This window comes from Bufo gargarizans, chromosome 8 (genome assembly GCF_014858855.1).
Source record: "Bufo gargarizans isolate SCDJY-AF-19 chromosome 8, ASM1485885v1, whole genome shotgun sequence".
Lineage (NCBI taxonomy): Eukaryota > Metazoa > Chordata > Amphibia > Anura > Bufonidae > Bufo > Bufo gargarizans.
The window spans coordinates 177,718,618-177,737,278 of NC_058087.1; the positions used below are offsets into that span (position 1 = coordinate 177,718,618).

At 46.0% G+C, this 18,661-nt stretch overlaps 1 protein-coding gene across 1 annotated transcript; it reads left to right on the plus strand.

Moving 5' to 3' along the window:
- Positions 1-99: 99 nt before the first annotated feature.
- TRAP1 (TNF receptor associated protein 1) lies at positions 100-16,006 on the plus strand. The gene is given in 19 exon segments (XM_044303248.1): positions 100-229; positions 4,086-4,256; positions 5,289-5,371; positions 5,451-5,591; positions 5,778-5,849; positions 5,938-6,098; positions 6,266-6,375; positions 9,291-9,364; positions 9,447-9,602; positions 9,723-9,843; positions 10,536-10,605; positions 11,334-11,481; positions 12,433-12,618; positions 12,698-12,836; positions 12,918-13,003; positions 13,088-13,233; positions 14,260-14,332; positions 15,354-15,374; positions 15,376-16,006. Coding segments are annotated over 19 exon segments (2,133 nt in total). The 5' UTR covers positions 100-135; the 3' UTR covers positions 15,457-16,006.
- Positions 16,007-18,661: the final 2,655 nt, after the last annotated feature.

The window sequence follows — 18,661 nt, forward strand, 5'->3', positions numbered from 1 at the left end:
GTACATTTAGAAGCCGCGCTCAGGCCCTCCCAACAGTGCGCCGAGACGCGCCCCGCGATGACGTCATTGAGGACGTACTCTCTCGGTCGCGCACGGCTGACGTCACTCACGTGCGTATCATCCCTGAGAAACAACATGGCGGCTTCTGCTCTGCTCAGAGGAAACCTATGCCGGGCGCTGAGATCGTGGAGCCCGTCCGGGGCAGTCGTGTCAGGGAGGAGCCTGAGCGGTGAGTCTGACGTCAGGCTTAACCGGTCTGACGTCATATTTTTATTTATTTTTTTGAATCCTCTACGGCTGTCATACCCACGTGGTGCCAGTGAGCACTGTGTCCTCTAATGTCCTATCCAGGGAGCAGTGTGGAGTGTCACAGGCTCTATTCTAAATTGGTGACTGATGAACTTTTACTTATCGTGGGCACTCTTTAAGGGTTAATTCACACACAGCAGAGTTAAATATTTTTTGCAGAGAATTTCCGCGACCGTCCTTCCGGATGAGGCCTTATGCTCATGACAGTATCTGTTTTGCGGACCGCAAAATAGGATGACGTCCACGTTGCATCCGTTTTCGCAGACCGTTTAAAGTCAATGGGGCCTCAAAAACGGATGCAGCACGGACGCCATCCACATGTTGCGTACTGCAAAATACATTACGGTCGTGTACATGGAGCCTGGCATCCAAATACTTACCCCACCATTCAGAACTGGTTTTCAGTCAGCCAACATTTTACGCAATGGATTTGCCGTGTGTGACTGTGCCCCGAGGTTTGTATTTTTAGAAGTCTCACATTTTTGATGGCGTGCATCGGCCTGAGCAAAAACCGCTGCACGCTGCTGTATTTCTCTGGCCAATTCTTGGCGTGTTTGCCGGATCACCGCCGGACGCCATTATAGTTAATAGGGCCGGGCAGCATTCCGACAGGCTGCTCCCAGTCTGGAACAGCCTGCTGGATCGGCAATCAAGAAAATGTTTAAAAAATATATATATATACCAAACAAACACCCTGTTCCTGATGGAAGAGATGAAGCGTGACGCGGTAGGAGGGAATAGTATCCGTCATGTGGTACCCCCTGCATTGCATGTGTATGACTGGTTGCCCCCTAGACTCTTGTAATGGGGGGAGGGATGCAAGTCCTTTCCATTGGCTTCTATGCAGCACCTCAGCGCCGTCTCCAGTCGTCACCGCGCTTCTCTTTCTTCGCGTCTTGTGCCGTTTGTAATGGAGGAAAAACAACTCTCTTGGTAATCTGGCAATGAAAGAGTCAGCGCAATGTCACAGAGGACAAGACGACCTTTATAGAGAGGATGACCGCCGGCTGTGTCCAGTACGGTATGTGATCTGTCAACATTGCGACACCCACTGACCCCCGGTCAGGACAAGATGAAGAGCGTTACCACATAGTGACCGGCGCCCTGCTCTGCCATGCGACAGTTTTCATCGTTATACGCTTGTCCGAGATTTCAGTGTCGGAATCCTAGATCTTGCCTTTAAAAGGATTGTCAATGATGTTTCCAGAAACAGCGCCATTCTTGTCCATAGGATATAACTGGTATTGCAGCTCAGCACTCTTACACTCGAAGGCTATGGCCCCCTTTAAGGATTTTTATTTTATTTTATTTTTTTATGATTGCATTTTACTCATTTTGAGCTAAAAATAATTTCTTCAATTGGTCTTTATTAAAAACATTGAGCCATTCTGTCACAAAGGGTTAATTTTTTTTTCCTTCACTTTAACTTTGTGCCCTCCTCTAATAAACCTCAGCTCTAAACTACTGAGAGGTCATAAACACTTTTTTAAGCCACAGTCTTATCAGGAACTGAGCTATAAAGAGTGTTTATAAGGTCAGAGATAAGGAGCCGTCAGTTGAGCTGCCTGATGGAACAGAGTGAAAATTCTGAGAAACTCACGGTTGCACAGAGAAAGGGGCTCAAAATGTTTAATAAAAACCAATTGAAAAATGCTTTTTTAGCTCAAAATGAGTACACCGCAATAATAAATTAAAACTGCCCCAAAGGTGTACATAGCCTTAAAAGACACCTTGTAATTGCAGACATGACCTCTGGGGGGCACTGTTTCTTGTCCTACTTTTCTATTCTATGAAATCTTTGGGCAAAATCTCTGTAGTATTTAGTGGGTGGGGATCAACCATACTCATGTGACATCAGCAGTCTTTGCTCAGAGATGTGCTGTTTATATACCCCCCTAACCCTCCTCCTCCCGAAATCTTTCTTGGGCCGGCCGTACAGAACACATAGCATTTGACCAACAGGCATCTCCCCCCATCCCTCCCATACACAGGCCGGCTCGGCCGAGCATGCATGTGTCCTAAACGGGGCGAGGGGTGAAATCTGCTGCCAAGCACATCTCCCTGAGAACAAACGGGTTGGACATGTTGAAATCCAGCTGCCTGATCCTTTTCTCCCTCCGATATCTTCCGTCATTGGAGAGTTGCCACAATCGCCTGGATCTGTCAGGGCATGCTGAGAGTTGTAGTTTTCTACAGCTTTGAAGCCACAGGTTGGGAAACTGCTGTGAAGTCATTTCTCCGTCCTGGCTCTCACCGGTCTTTTATGAGCTCCCATATTGGGGAGTAAGGCCCCTATAGTCTTTGGCCGCCCCCGCCAGTGGCGCGGAGGAGGAGAATATTTGCCCATGTCGTGCAGATAAGGGGAATCGATTTCCTGCCGCCTCCATGTTATTGACACTGCATAGCAATAGCGCCATATCGCCGACAGATGGAAAGATTGGATTTTTTCAAAGGGGCGCTAATGATTGTTGTAAATGCGTGAAATGAGCAATTCCAGATCGTCTATTCTCACTCTCCAATTTTCCATCCCTCTGTCGTTCCTCCTGGAAATCTGTGACTAAGTTGACTTTGAAATGTTGTTTCAAGCTTAAAAAACTCATATGGCAGCCAAGCTCGTCATAAAATCACCTACTGATGATATCAATGATGTGACTGGCAAGGATGATTGTTAAAGGGGTTGTCAGACATTTTGAAATTGATGGCCTATCCTCGGGATAGGTCATCAGTATCTGGTCAGGGGGGGTTTGCCTCCTGTTACTGATCAGCTGATTAAAGAAGCCGTGGTGTTCCATGAGCACTGTGACCTCTTCACAGCTCGCCAAGCACAGCGCCGTCCATTGTATAGTGGCTGTGCTTGGTATTACAGTCCAGGCCCATTTACTTGAATGGAACTGAGCTGCGCCTAGACCATGTGACCAATGAACTTAATGTCACTGGCCGCAGTGATCACTGCAGAACCACAGCCTCTTCTGATTGGCGGGGATGCCGGGAGTCAGGCTGCCACCCGAGGACAGGTCATCAATAATGTACTCCTAGACACTGGAATATGCTCTTGTCCAGATGTTGAAATGTAATAATTATATACCGTATTTTTCGCCCTATAAGACGCACTGGCCCATCAGACGCACCTAGGTTTTAGAGAAGGACAATAAGAAAAAAATATTTTTCATTAGACCTCAGATCAGCAATCAGACCCCCAATATTAATCAGATCTCAGCTCACGGCCCCAATCAGACCCCTAATGTTAATAAGACCCTCAATCAGACCTCAGATCAGACTCCAATGTTAATAAAACCCCAATCTGACCTCAGATCAGACTCCAATGTTAATAAAACCCCAATCGGACCTCAGATCAGACTCCAATGTTGATAAGACCCCAATCAGACCTCAGATCAGAGCCCAGTATAAAGACCCCCCTTCCGATGAGACCCCATGCCTCATATTAGTCCCCTGCTATATCTCATAACCCCCCAGCCATGTTTGATGAGCCCCAGGCTCAGATCAAAAAATAAATAAACCACTTACCTCTCCTGCTCCTGGACGCGGCTGCTCTTCACAGCCACTGCACAGCCGAGGACCAGGAAGCAGTGAGTACAGAGTCTTCACCGCTTTCTGGTCCTCCGGTACTAATGAGCGCTTCCATAATGGAAGCGCTCATTAGTATTCACCCCATAGGACGCAGGGGGAAAAAAAGTGCGCCCTATGGGGCGAAAAATACGGTATATATAGTAAATTGTTAGACGTCTGTAGAAACTAATAGGATCTCTGTGTCTCAGGTTGCATCACCAGGTACCAGCCGTCTCCCTGGCATTTGGTGCCCACTTCTGGGAGGAGCCACTGCTTGCTGAGTAATGTAACGTATCGGAGATACACTACACAAACCGCAGAGAACAAGGAGGAGGAGCCTGTGCTGCACACCATCATCTCCGATACTGAGAGCGTCCAGGGTGAGTGGTTCGCCGTGTGCGGTGGGGGGCAGGCGCCTTCTGATTTCTTGTATTTTCATTTTTCACCACTACGGCCAGTTCACACTGCAGGTTTTGTCCACAGAAGTTGGTGCGGATTCCTTGCCAAAAACTGTGTGGCGACCGCCCTGTTACCACCTCCTATTGGTTTATGTCCTGTGACCAGGCTAAGAAACAACATATTTTCTTTCTCGGGGTGGCCACTGAAAACTGCAGCGTGTCTGGTTTTAGTTTAACTCCTTTTATTGGGGCTAAATCGCGAGGGGGTCCGCCACATTCAGTTCGATTTTTGCTGTGGAATACATGGCGGATTTTATCTCTGGCGTGTGAACCAGTCCTTGGATTACTGTATTGTACCGGAATATGCCTACATGTCATTGCATTGAGCGTATGTGTAATAATATGCAGGCGTCGGGTAAGGCAGTGATCGCTAGACTACAACTCTCAACATGCTCCGTAGGGAACAATGGAGTTCACATGGCTTTTCCATTTGACCTTTTAGGTAAAGTTTTTTTTTTTTTTTTTTTCTAAGGGGCTCATTTATTAAGACCAGCGTTTTAGACGCCGGTCTTAATAAAGCCCCTGCGCCGGCAGTCTATCCCCCACAGTTATGAAGAAGCGCAGGCCTCTTCATAATTTCGGCGCATCCAGCGCCAGTTCTAAATGTAAGACTGCTTCCGAGCTGTCTTACATTTAGACCTTTTTCTACGCCTGAAACAGGTGTAGAAAATGTTAAATGAGACGGCTCGCCGCTCAGTCTCTAAAATGGGACCTGTATTAGTTGGTCACCTCACGGATAGTGTTGGGCGAACTTGTGTTTTCAAGTTCGGCCTCCAAAGTTCGCGTCATCTAAGAATTCAGTTATGGATTCAACTACCACTGACCATGAGTTACGGTTCGTGGTAGTCGAGGCGTCTATAACGGAATTCTTAGATAACCCAAACCTTGGACGCTGAACTTGAAAACAGAAGTTCGCTCATCTCTACTCACGGAGCGTCTGTAAATGTCTTGCAGGTGTCGCCTCCAAGCACGAGTTTCAGGCTGAAACCAAGAAGCTCCTGGACATTGTTGCTCGCTCGTTATACTCGGAGAAGGAGGTGCGCGGTCTGTTCTCTGCTGTTTTTGAGATGAGTTTCCATTAGGTTGCTGTATGACTGACATATGTACCTTCATCAGGTGTTTATCCGGGAGCTGATCTCAAACAGCAGCGATGCCCTGGAGAAGCTGCGCCACAAGCTCATGTCTCAGGGGAGCGGCTTGCCCGAGATGGAGATCCACCTGCATACAGATAGTGAGAAGGGCACACTCACCATCCAGGTAAGAGGAACGGAGTGACAGCTTCCAACTATTTAAAGGGGGGGCACTGAGGAAAAGTGGACTTTGCCATTGTCTCTCCAGAGCTTTTTAGGCAGTGATTGAATACAGGCGGTGGCCAATGGAAGAGTGGAAGGTGACCATGAAAGCACCAGCGGCCCCTCTTTAACTGTGACATTATTCCCATAGGACACTGGGGTGGGGATGACGCAGGAGGAGCTGGTCTCCAACCTGGGAACCATCGCACGCTCTGGATCCAAGGTAATCCTGCTGACAGCCTTGTTTTCAGATGTATTACATCTATGAGAATATATTTTATGTAATATATTCTGCTATGGTTTTTGTTCAGGCCTTTCTTGAAGCCCTGCAGAACCAGACTGATAGCTCTGGGAAGATTATAGGTCAGTTCGGCGTCGGCTTCTACTCCGCGTTCATGGTTGCTGACAAAGTCGTCGTCTACTCTCAGTCGTCGGAGCCGGGTAGCCCTGGGTATTGCTGGACGTCCGATGGGTGAGTACAGGAAGGTTCAGATGTCAATCTAGCACTGCAGACCAAGGTGGAGAACTCTCCTTATTGATTTCCTGCTGTTCATGCAGCACCAGCATATACTGTAGGACTGTACCACCCTCAAACGCATCACGTGACTTTGCATTCACTAAATCCACTTCCTTCCTTAGATCTGGTGTCTTTGAGTTGGCAGAGGCCGACGGGGTGAGGTCAGGGACTAAAGTCATCATTTATCTCAAAGAAGACTGTAAGGAGTTTGCCAGTGAGGACCGAGTAAGAGGTGAGTCACCGCCATATGCCGTGAAGCGGCATTGAAGGTCGGCATTTACTTTTTAATGTGGCCTCGCTGGGATTGTAGCTTTATGACTGCACACCCGCTGTCCTACAGTTTGTCAGTAGCCTTGTTTACCTGCATGTGTAATATTAACCCCTTCCCGACATATGACATAATAGTATGTCATGGCAGCAAGTGACTTGCCCCATTTTGACGTACTATTACGTACTAATAAATAAATAAAGTATACATATTGGGTATCGCCGCGTCTGTAACAACCAGCTCTATAAAAATATCACATGACCTAACCCCTCAGCTAAACATCGTAAAAATAAAATCTGTGCCAAAAAAAAGCAAATTATTTTTTATTTGTCACCTTACATCACAAAAATTGCAATACCAATTGATGAAAAAGGCATATGCCCCCCAAAATAGTACCAATCAAATCATCACCTCATCCCGCAAAAAATGAGATCCTAACTAAGACAGTCGGTCAAAAATAAAAAAGCTATGGCTCTCAGACTATGGAGATACTAAAACATCATTTTTTTTTTGTTTAAAAAATGCTATTATTGTGTAAAACTTAAATAAGAAAAAGTATACATATTAGGTATTGCCGCGTCCGTAACGATCTACTCTGTAAAAATGTCACCTGACCTAACCCCGCAGGTGAACGCTGTAAAAATAAAAAAAAATTGTGCCAAAACAACTAATTTTTGGGTCACCTTACCCCATAAAGTGTAATAATGAATGATCAAAAAATCATATGTACCCAAAAATGGTACCAATAAAAACGTCAACTCTTCCTGCAAAAAACGAGCCCCTGCACAAGATGATCGGCACAAAAATAAAATAAAAAAAATATGGCTTCCAGAATATGGAGACACAAACATTTTTTAAAAAAACACATGTGGGGTGTTTCTGTAAACCACAGAATCAGGGTAAAAAAATTATTGAGTTTTGTTTGGCTGTTAACCCTCGATGTGTTAAAGAAAAAAATAGATTAAAATAGAAAATCTGCCCAAAAAATGAAATTTAGAAATTTCATCTCCATTTTCCTTTAATTCTTGTGGAACACCTAAAGGGTAAACAAAGTTTGTAAAATCAGTTTTGAGTAACTTTAGGGGTGTAGTTTCTACAATGGGGTCATTTATGGGGGTCTCCACTATGTAGGCCCCACAAAGTGACTTCAGACCTGAACTGGTCCTTAAAAAGTGGGTTTTGGAAATTTTCTTAAACATTTTAAGAATTGCTTTTAAAATTCTAAGCCTTCTAATGTCCTAAAAAATAAAATGACATTTACAAAATGATGCCAACATAAAGTAGACATATAGGGGAATGTTAAGTAATATACACTCGCCTAAAGAATTATTAGGAACACCTGTTCCTATTTCTCATTAATGCGATTATCTAGTCAACCAATCACATGGCAGTTGCTTCAATGCATGTAGGGTTGTGGTCCTGGTCAAGACAATCTTCTGAACTCCAAACTGAATGTCAGAATGGGAAAGAAAGGTGGGCTACAACAGCAGAAGACCCCACCGGGTACCACTGATCTCCACTACAAATAGGAAAAAGAGGCTACAATTTGCACGAGCTCACCAAAATTGGACTGTTGAAGACTGGAAAAATGTTGCCTGGTCTGATGAGTCTTGATTTCTGTTGAGACATTCAAATGGTAGAGTCCGAATTTGGCAGTAAACAGAATGAGAACATGTATCCATCATGCCTTGTTACCACTGTGCAGGCTGGTGGTGGTGTAATGGTGTGGGGGATGTTTTCTGGGCACACTTTAGGCCCCTTAGTGCCAATTGGCCATCGTTTAAATGCCACGGGCTACCATGAGCATTGTTTCTGACCATGTCCATCCCTTCATGACCACCATGTACCCATCCTCTGATGGCTACTTCCAGCAGGATAATGCACCATGTCACAAAGCTCGAATCATTTCAAATCGGTTTCTTGAACATGACAATGAGTTCACTGTACTAAAATGGCCCCCACAGTCACCAGATCTCAACCCAATAGAGCATCTTTGGGATGTGGTGGAACGGGAGCTTCGTGCCCTGGATGTGCATCCCTCAAATCTCCATCAACTGCAAGATGCTATCCTATCAATATGGGCCAACATTTCTAAAGAATGCTATCAGAACCTTGTGGAATCAATGCCACGTAGAATTAAGGAAGTTCTGAAGACAAAAGGGGGTGCAACACCGTATTAGTATGGTGCCCCTCATAATTCTTTAGGTGAGTGTATATATTTTATGAGGTATCCCTTTCTGTTTTAAAAGCAGAGAAATTGACATTTTGAAAATTGCTAATTTTTCCAAATTTTTGTTAAATTTGGGGAATTTTTCATAAATAAAGGTGAAATATATTGACTCAAATTTAATAAGGTTAAAAGTATAACAGCCCAAAATCAATGGAACTGTGGTGAGCGTGGCCGGCTCCCAGCAGCTCTCCAAGCACAGTGCCCCATATAGTATCGCGGCTTTGTTTAGTAATGCAGCTCAGCCCCATTCACTTCTATGGGGCTGAGCTGCAACTAGGTCATGTGACCGATGTACATTGACGTCACATGGCCTAGGAAGAGACCGGCACTCACTGTATCTTCAACAAACTCAATGCTTTTATTGGTCACATATAATTATATGTGACCAATAAAAGCATTGAGTTTGTTGAAGATACAATGAGTGCCGGTCTCTTCCTACAATACACGTGAGATTGCCATCTCGGATGCGTGCACCACGCTCTTGCAACAGAGTGCCGGCTGATCACCAACTGATGGCCTAGGAAGAGTCCTCTCCTAACAGCTGATCAGCGGGGGTCCCCCACCAATAGATGGATAGATCATCAATATTATTACCAGGATTGCCCCTTTAAGGATACATCTCCCTTAATGCATTGCTTTGATGTTTCAGAGGTGGTGACGAAATACAGCAACTTTGTCAGCTTCCCTCTGTATCTTAACGGCAAGAGGGTTAACACTCTTCAGGTAGGAGGTCGATTCCCTCCCTTCAGCCCCATCGTAGAAGTTTCCCTCCACTTGTCTGACTTTGGGTGCGGTTTGTCTGCAGGCTCTCTGGATGATGGACCCCAAAGAGATCGGAGAATGGCAGCACGAGGAGTTCTACCGGTTTATTGCCCAGGCTTATGACAAACCTCGCTACACGCTTCACTACAAGGCAGACGCTCCTCTGAACATTCGGAGCATCTTCTATGTACCCGAGATGGTAAGTAATCTCTGCTTCATCCTTACTCAGTACAGTGACGTGTGAGTCTTATTGTCAGTGGTGCAGTCTTTGTGGATTGTGACTTGCCTGCTGTAAGGGATGATTTTTTTCTTTGTGCAGAAACCGTCTATGTTTGACGTAAGCCGGGAGCTGGGGTCCAGTGTGGCACTTTACAGCCGCAAAGTCCTTATCCAGACCAAAGCCGCGGACATCCTGCCCAAGTGGTTGCGCTTTCTACGGGGTGAGCACTGCATGCATGCAATTACAAGCAGGTGCTTTGGAGTAGAGGAGTGAAAAAGGCTGCTTCTGACCTGTTACCCTGGTGGGACAGCCTACCACCATGGTGGTCTTCTTATTTCAGGTAGACATTGTGGCAAGATGTTGCCAATGTAGGCGTGACCTATCGCTACAACTTCGGGGTTGTCCTGGATTTAGCTACTGATAACCTGTCTTCGGATAGGCCCTCAACAGTTGATGGGGGGGGTTTGGTCCAACACCCTTCCGCCTTGCCGATCATCTGTTCCTGAGTACTTCCAGCGTTCAAAGTTGACTCTAGAACTACACAGCCCCGTCCATTGTGTAATGGAAGGAACTGGTTAGTTCAGCACTGCTCCCATTCACTTCAGTGGGAACATCACTGCAGTGACCATATCCATCCACCACACAATGGACGGAGCTATGTAGTTCCAGCGCTAAAGCTACTGCAGAAGAGTTGATCGACAAACCCTCCAGATCAGCTCGAAGGCCTATCCTGAGGATAGGCCATAAATATTAAACTCCTGGAATACCCCTTTAAGAGGGAAGTGCTTGTATACTGTCACGCATATTAGTGCAGTTTTCCCTCATGTATTTGTAGCCCTATTGGATATGTTGTGATGATAATCAATGGATAAGAAGCATTCATTGTTGGTTACGTTCCATTGCTTTCTACAGGGGTTGTGGACAGTGAGGATATCCCCTTGAATCTCAGCCGAGAACTGCTACAGGAAAGTTCTCTGATAAGGTAAGAAATGGAATGTAGTATCATAGATTATTTCTAGTGATGATCGCCCATTGTATTACCGTGAATTCTCAGATACGGGAATAAATAGGCTTAATGAGACTTAGGGTGCATAAAAAGCCTACTAGACTATGATAAAAGAAATGAAAAGATAGAACGTACGTCATCAAAGCCGTGAACAAATGAGCCAGCTCCCAACATGGCAAATTGCCAACACCCATATGATACAAAGAGAGGTGATGGTAGCAAGACACATCTTATCCTAATGATATCCTCAATGGGGCCGAGCTCTTTGTTACATAGCTAGATGCTTTCTAGCCTCTTGGTCCCTCCTAAAGGTCTTCAGCGTTCTATACGCATGTACAGTTACTTCAGACCTCAGGAACGCGGCCTGGTACCAGATCCCACTAACCGACTACATCACAAGGAATTAAAGGGAAAAGAACCATTAAATACCTTGCTACACACCATTCGTATATAATCTCTGAAGGGGAAGATGTGCTGTCTATCACTGACCATGTACAACTCTGGAGGAGCGAACATAGTCCAGGGGTTGGTTGAAGTTCTGGATATAATCTAGACCTAGAGTATTAAAGCCAAGTGTTTCCCCTTGCCTGGGTGGTGATGCTTTCAGGATCTCTCTTCCTGTGGCATGGATGTGAAGTCATACAGGACATTGGGGGGTTATTAGTAATAAACATTTATTTTTATTTTTATTCCCTTTCAAACAGGAAGCTGCGAGATGTGCTTCAAAGACGACTCGTCAAATTCTTCCTCGATCAAAGCAAGAAGGATCCCGAGAAGTACAAAAAATTCTTTGAGGACTACGGGCTTTTTATCCGAGAAGGGATTGTGACAACCCAAGAGCAAGACGTCAAGGTGCGAGTGCACATTTATGCAACAGGGCAGATAAACGTGCTGTGTATAGGAGATCCCTTCAGTGAGTAGGTAATACGGATTTCCATAGTAGACTCATCTAGGGCTGAAACGATTGAATCGAGTAATTCGACACAAAAAAATCCTCAAGGATTTGTTTGTGTTGTGTGACCACGGAGCGGGAGTGAAGCGCTTGCTATTACTTAACGCATCGAGGTCACCCGCCGGCCCGTACCACGCTGCACTGGGTCCTGATACATCGTTGGGTCATAGTGCACGTAAGCGCGCACTATGACCCGACGCTCTGTGATGTCAGGATCCAGTACAGAGCTCGGAGAAGAAGAGGAAGGAGCTGTGGAGCGGCGCCCATACTGGAAAGGTAAGTATTTTTATTTCACTGGCGCTGGGGACATGGCACTGAAGGGGGACATGGAGGGGCTGACTGATGGCGGTGGGGGACATGGATGGCACTGGTGGAGTGGAGGGGCTGATCTGATGGCACTGGGGGAGTGGGGGATATGGAGGGGCTGATCTGATGGCACTGGGGGAGTGGGGGATATGGAGGGGCTGATCTGATGGCACTGGGGGAGTGGGGGATATGGAGGGGCTGATCTGATGGCACCGGGGGAGTGGGGGATATGGAGGGGCTGATCTGATGGCACTGGGGGAGTGGGGGATGTGGAGGGGCTGATCTGATGGCACTGGGGTAGTGGGGGACATGGCAATGGAGGGGCTGAAAGCACTGAGGGAGTGGAGCTGAAGGCACTGGGGGAACGAAGGGTGTTGGATACTGATGGCAGGGGATCTAAAGAGTTTTTATAAAGGGAAACAGTCTATTAATTCATTTTTTCTTATTAGAGTGCTCGGTTAATCGTAAAAATAATCGGTAGAATACTTGATTTCTCAAATAATCGTTTACTGCAGCCCTAGACTCATCCATCTTGACTCTTTCAGGAGGACATTGGAAAACTGCTGCGTTTTGAGTCTTCGGCCCTGCCTGAAGGAGAACAGACCAGCCTTTTAGATTACACCAGTCGCATGCAAGCCGGATCACGCAACATCTACTACTTGTGCACCCCCAACCGGCACCTTGCAGAACACAGCGCTTACTATGAAGCCATGAAACAGAAGCAAACAGAGGTACTGCTCATGTCCCCTCTGCTATTCTTCCCCACCTCCTTTGCTTGCACTGTATAACCAGTCCTCCTTGTCTCTCCAGGTCCTCTTCTGCTATGAGCAGTTTGACGAGCTCACTTTACTGCACTTGCGAGAGTTTGGGAAGAACAAGCTCATCTCGGTAGAGACAGATATCGTGGTCGATCATTACAAGGAGGAGAAATTTGAGGACAGCCGTCCAGGTAGCCATCATTTCACCTTGAACTCCTTTCCATGAGGAGGTGACTTTGGACGCTTACGTCTTGTCTCACTTGTCTTTGCAGCTTCTGATAGATTGGCCGAGAAGGAGTCTGAAGATCTCATGGCCTGGATGAGGAACGGCTTGGGGACTCGAGTGACCAATATTAAGGTATATACAGTCACTGGATCCTCAGTGTACAGTAGGGATATTTCTTGTAACCTCTTCTTGAAGCTACAGTTTTATTCCCTGTAGGTCACACCACGTCTGGACACTCACCCAGCCATGATTACTGTGTTAGAGATGGGGGCGGCCAGACATTTTCTGCGCACACAGCAGCTTGCAAAAACGAATGAAGAGCGTGCACAACTCTTGCAGCCCACCCTGGAGATTAATACAGGGTGAGTGTCTCTTATGAGGCAGTAGATCATCAACCTGTCCTGGTTGCTGAGATGTCATAGATTTTCACGCTGTTGGTTGGGTCACAAAGGCTCGTCTGGCAGTAGGTCAACCCTCCTTGCTTTTGGTGTGCCTTTTTTAGCTGTAGCTGTTGCTGTTTATTATATCTTTAAATAGCAATTCTTATCTTGGCCAATGTTGGCATACCTAGAGGATAGCTTTCACCTGCTTCCAGATTGTGGAGTCCCCGACCCCTGACCTACGAGGTGAGGTGGCCATTGGCTTTGCATGTGCAAGGCTCTCTCCGCTAATTTCTATAGGGCTTCGGGAAATAGCATAGGGCACTGTACTTGGCAGTCCCATGGAAATAACTGGAGCTGTAGTAATTCATGCTATCACCTCTCCATTCTTGTAGGGTACCATCATTTTTATGACGCTTTACTTCTGTCCTGTGGATAGGGAATAAGTAGTGTTAGTGAGAAACCCCTAGTAAGTGTCCATCTCGACCTCCAGTCCCTTCCTTCATCAGCGTAACACGACGAGAGTGCCAATATCCTTATCGCCTACGTTTCCTGTGTCGTGAGATCTATTCACTGAGATTTCCTATTACTGCGCCCCCTGGTGGTTGAATTTTTTTATATTTTTGTTTTTGTTAAATCATTCATTCTACCAGAACTATTGGAGGACACATTAATTGTCTATGAATGTGTGTAGGATGGTCCATGTAATACCTGTCTATATGAGGATTCGTAGTCGCTTGTGTAAGGCTGGATGTCCACTTTCCGGTTAATCCTTGAAATTTTTGGGAGCCAATGCCAGGCGTAGATTCAAGAAGTGTAGAAGACAGGCCTTTCCTCCATTTATGATTGGCCTCTGGCTTTGTCTTCAAAAACCACAGTCAAGAAACCTGAATGTGGGAACCCAGCCTGACACAGCACCTTGTAGATTCACGGGTCATTGTCATTTGAGATCTGATGTCGGTGCCTGATGTTTTTTCCATGACATAATATTGTACAATTGCTTTCCAGGCATCCTCTTATTAAGAAGCTCTGGCAGCTGAAGGACGCAGACCAGGATCTGGCCAAATTACTTCTCGATCAGGCAAGTGATCAACCAAAAGCTAGACCTGTAGCTGGACTATATGCAATATGGACTGGACTATGGGTTTTCGTCTATAAAAATATAGCTGAGCGCAGTTATATCTAAAGTTCTTAGTTGATTGCATAAATAACTCCCTAATTTGTATTATAAGCTGAAGGAATCGATAACCAATCTCTCCACGTGCTGTCAGTAGAAATACATAAAAAGTGATTCTTTTATTTGTATCTTGCATTGAGTTGTAGGGTGTAGTATAGTGAATTCGGAAAGTCTTTAGACTGGGGATGGCCAAACTGTGGCTCTCCAGCTGTTGTAAAACTACATCTTCCACCATGCCCTCCTGTGGGCTAATAGCTGTAGGCAGTCTGGCATGCTGGCACGTTGTAGTTTTGCAACAGCTGGAGAGCCGCAGGTTGGCCATCCCTGCTTTAGACCCTTTCACTTTTTGTTATGGGAACTTCAGTGCAGCAGAAATGTTTTTTGACACCTTCCCCAGGTCTGTGTCTCCACACACTCCTGTCTCTGAGCTCTACAGGCAGTTCTTTCCTCCTCTACGGCTTGGTTTTTGCTCTGATATGCATTGTCACCTGTGAGAACTTATATAGACAGGGCTGCATGTTTCCAAATCATGTCCAGTCATCTCAATGTACCTCAAGTGATTCCAATCAAGGTGCAGAAAGATCTGAAAGATGATCAAAAGAAATGGGAGGCACCAGAGCTAAATGTCAAGTGTCAGAGCAAAGGGTCTGAATACTTATGTCCGTGTGTTTTTTAGTTTTTCCTTTTTAATAAATTAGCAAAAATGTCAAACATTCTGTCCTCACTATGTCATTATGGGGTATTGAGTGCAGAATGATGGGGGAAACTTTATTTTTTATTTATTTTAGCACAAGGAGCAACATATTAAAATGTGGAAAAAGTGAAAGGGCCTGAAGACTTCCGGAATGCACTGTACATGCATCACGTATTGGGAGTCTTTGCAGAATTAGAATGTGTTCTATAATCTCTATCTTCTCTTACACAGATCTATGAGAATGCAATGATTCGCAGCCGGGCTAAACGATGACCCCCGACCTATGGTAGGACGTCTTAATGAGTTGTTGACTAAAGCTCTGGAGAAGCATTGATCGCGTCCACCCTCGCTGCATCATCATCTTCCTGCAAGATCTGCTCTAGGTCCTGGAGGAAGTCCATCATGGATGTTGGAAAGACTTATGGGAATCTAGACATGCAGTTTGGCACAGCCGCCATGTTTCCTATGGAAAGAGAGACTAGAGCGATATAGTCTGATGAAATCTATTTATTGGCCCAAGCATTCCTCAATGTCTACAATGTCCGGCCGTGGAGTAATCTGTGGTACTTCACTGCCGTTGTAAATGTTACTAAGAAATATTAAAGATGCCAGAAATTTGTAGAAAATCACTGTATTTTTGCACCATGTTCTCAGATCATGTTAGAGGGTGGATCGGATTAAATGCCCCCATGTGAAGGCGGGAGAAGCTCCCTGTAGCTCACTATATGATAAAGCACTAAATTATAGGAAAAGAGACACAAATAAAGGATTCCTCAAGAAGGCAAAAAAATATATGAACAGAACCTTGTGCCAACTTTATACATGGTATGTGCATGTGTGTGTAAGTCTATGTGTAGGCATATTAAAGGAGATTGGAAACAAGAGTCTGGTTTTTTTTTTTCCCCCCTGGAACAAGCACCTCTCTTCTCCACGGCCAGTGCCAGGTATTGCAGTGCCATATACAGCCTATGCCAGCTGCTGTAAAGGGGTTATCGGAGACTATAAAAAGCTCCCCCATACGCTGGGACCCCTCACACTGAATATACTTACCTGGCTCCCCGCTCCCAGCGCTGCTCCTGGTCCTCGCACCGCCACTGCCGCTTCTCTCTGTGCGCGGATGAAAACATCAGGTGTCAGGGGGTGGGTGGTGGATGGGCGGGCTCAGACTGGGATGAGCCTTTCCTAGCATTGCGGGTGACACCAGAGGGGCTCGTCCCTGTCCCCAGCCTGCCATTGGCTGCTACCCCCTCCCCGAACACTGGATGTTTTAATCCGCGCGCGGTGGGGAGAAGCTGCAGAGGTGAAGCGGACACTAGGAGCAGCGCGGGGAGCCAGGTAAGTATATTCAGTGTGAGGGGATCGGCATATGGGGCAGCTTTTATATTCTCGGAAAACCCCTTTTAAATGGTAACTCTAGGACTGATCACAGAGCTGCAGGTGGGTATGTAATAGTGTCAGGAATCACATGCATCCTATTCTCAGGATAGATCTGATCAGTCGCGGTGCTCTTCCTAGGCCAGTGATGTCACGTTCATCAGTCACATGGCATATGTCAGGCATGCTCAACCTGCAGCCCTCCAGCTGTTGCAAAACTACAACTCCCAGCATGCCTGAACAGCCTACAGCATGGCATTGTGGGAGTTAGTTTTACAATAGCTGGAGGGCCGCAGGTTGAGCATGCTTGGCATATGTGCATCTTAGTACCTTTCAAATCAATGTGCCTGAGCTGCAATACCAAGCACAGCCACTATACAATGTACAGCGCTGTGCCTGGTAAGCTGTGAGGAGGCCAGATTGCTGCAGGCTCTTCAAACAGCTGATCGGAGGGGGTGCTGAGAAGTCCTCAGCAATCAGACGGCCTATCCTGAGGACAGACCATCAATATCGATTAGATATAGAGTCCAAAGAAAGTGACATTCGCTGGCATTCAGCTATTCCCGGAACTCCCATAGAGATGAATGGAATGGTAGTGTGCATGCCCGACCTGCAACTCCATTCATTTCAGGGTGCCTAGAGGTGTACGGAGGTCCCCGTTTTCATGATTGGTGGGGGTCACAGTGGTAGGACCCACACCGATTTAATAGTTATCCAGGATAGGGGACAACGTCTCGCAACCAGAATACCCTTTTAAGGCTGGCCATGTGCATTAGATAGCATTTGTCCGACAGCTGTTCTTCCCGACCCTACCAATCACATGCATGTCCAGCTTGGCCAAGCATGCATGTGTTTTGAAAAGGGAGATTATCTTGCTTAGTCCTCATTCAGGCAGCAGCAATGTGGGCAGCTTTTATCTGTTTTACAGATGTAAATCCTGAGCCTACCGCAGGTCTAATGATTTAGTTACAATTAGCGTTTCATAGGTCCCTACATTTGCAAGAAAAAATTTGTGAACCCTGTGGAATTAGCTGGATTTCTACATTGACTGCTAATAAAATTATGTTCTGATTGTGTTTGTTCTATGATCTAGTCACAGGCAATTAAAAGGGTTTCCAAGATTTTTACTGCTGATGACCGATCCTCAGGATTCTTCGATAAACCGAACTTTAGACGCCGAACTTAAAACACAAGTTCGCTCAACACTAGTCACTGGCGTTGGAAAATCTGGTAAAGGCCCCAACGCCACTGCCTTCTCAAATAGCTGACTGTCGGTGTCCCAGGTTTCAGACTCCCATTGATCAGAAACTGATGACCTATCCAGAGGTTAGGTCATCCGTAGAAAAGTCTTGGAAAACCCCTTTAAAAATTGCACAATGTTGAGGAGGAATTCTGGACCATTCCACCCTGCAAACATACGTCAGTTCTTCCACATGTCTTGCGGGCATCTTCAGGTCATCTCGCAGCATCGCGGTAGTTTTCGGTTTCTTCCAAAGCTAGTGTCATGGATGGTCTAAAAAACCATTGTGGTCACCTCACGTTTTCCTGAGACCACCTTGGATGTTCCACAATGCTTCTGAGAATAGGTTCTGTGGACAATGAGACAAAAGTTTTTTGAGAAAATGTTATCTCAAATGCACAGCGTTATGTTTGGAGTAAGGCCTCATGCACGCGAGCATTGTTTTGGTCCCCATCCGAGCCACAGTTTTGGCGGCTCGGATGTGGACACATTCACTTCAATAGGGCCGCAAAAGATGCAGACAGCACTCCGTGTGCTGTCTGCATCCGTTGCTCCGGTCCGTGGTTCGCAAAAAAAATATAACCTGTCCTATTCTTGTCCGCGCTTTGCGGACAGGAATAGGCAGTTATATTAATGGCTGTCCGTGCAGTTTGGCAAATTGCGGAACGCACACTGATGCCATTCGTGTTTTTTCGTGGCTCCGTGGTTTGCGGACCGCAAGACACACAACGGTCGTGTGCTTGAGGCCTAAAAAGAATCCTGCACACCAAAACCTCATCCTTAGGGCTCATGCATACGACCTTATGTATTTTGCGGTCCATAAAGCACGGATCCACAAAAAACGGATGATGTCCATGTTACATCTGTTTTTAAGGCGGATCCATTGTAACAATGCCTGCCCTTGTTCTCAAAACAGACAAGAATA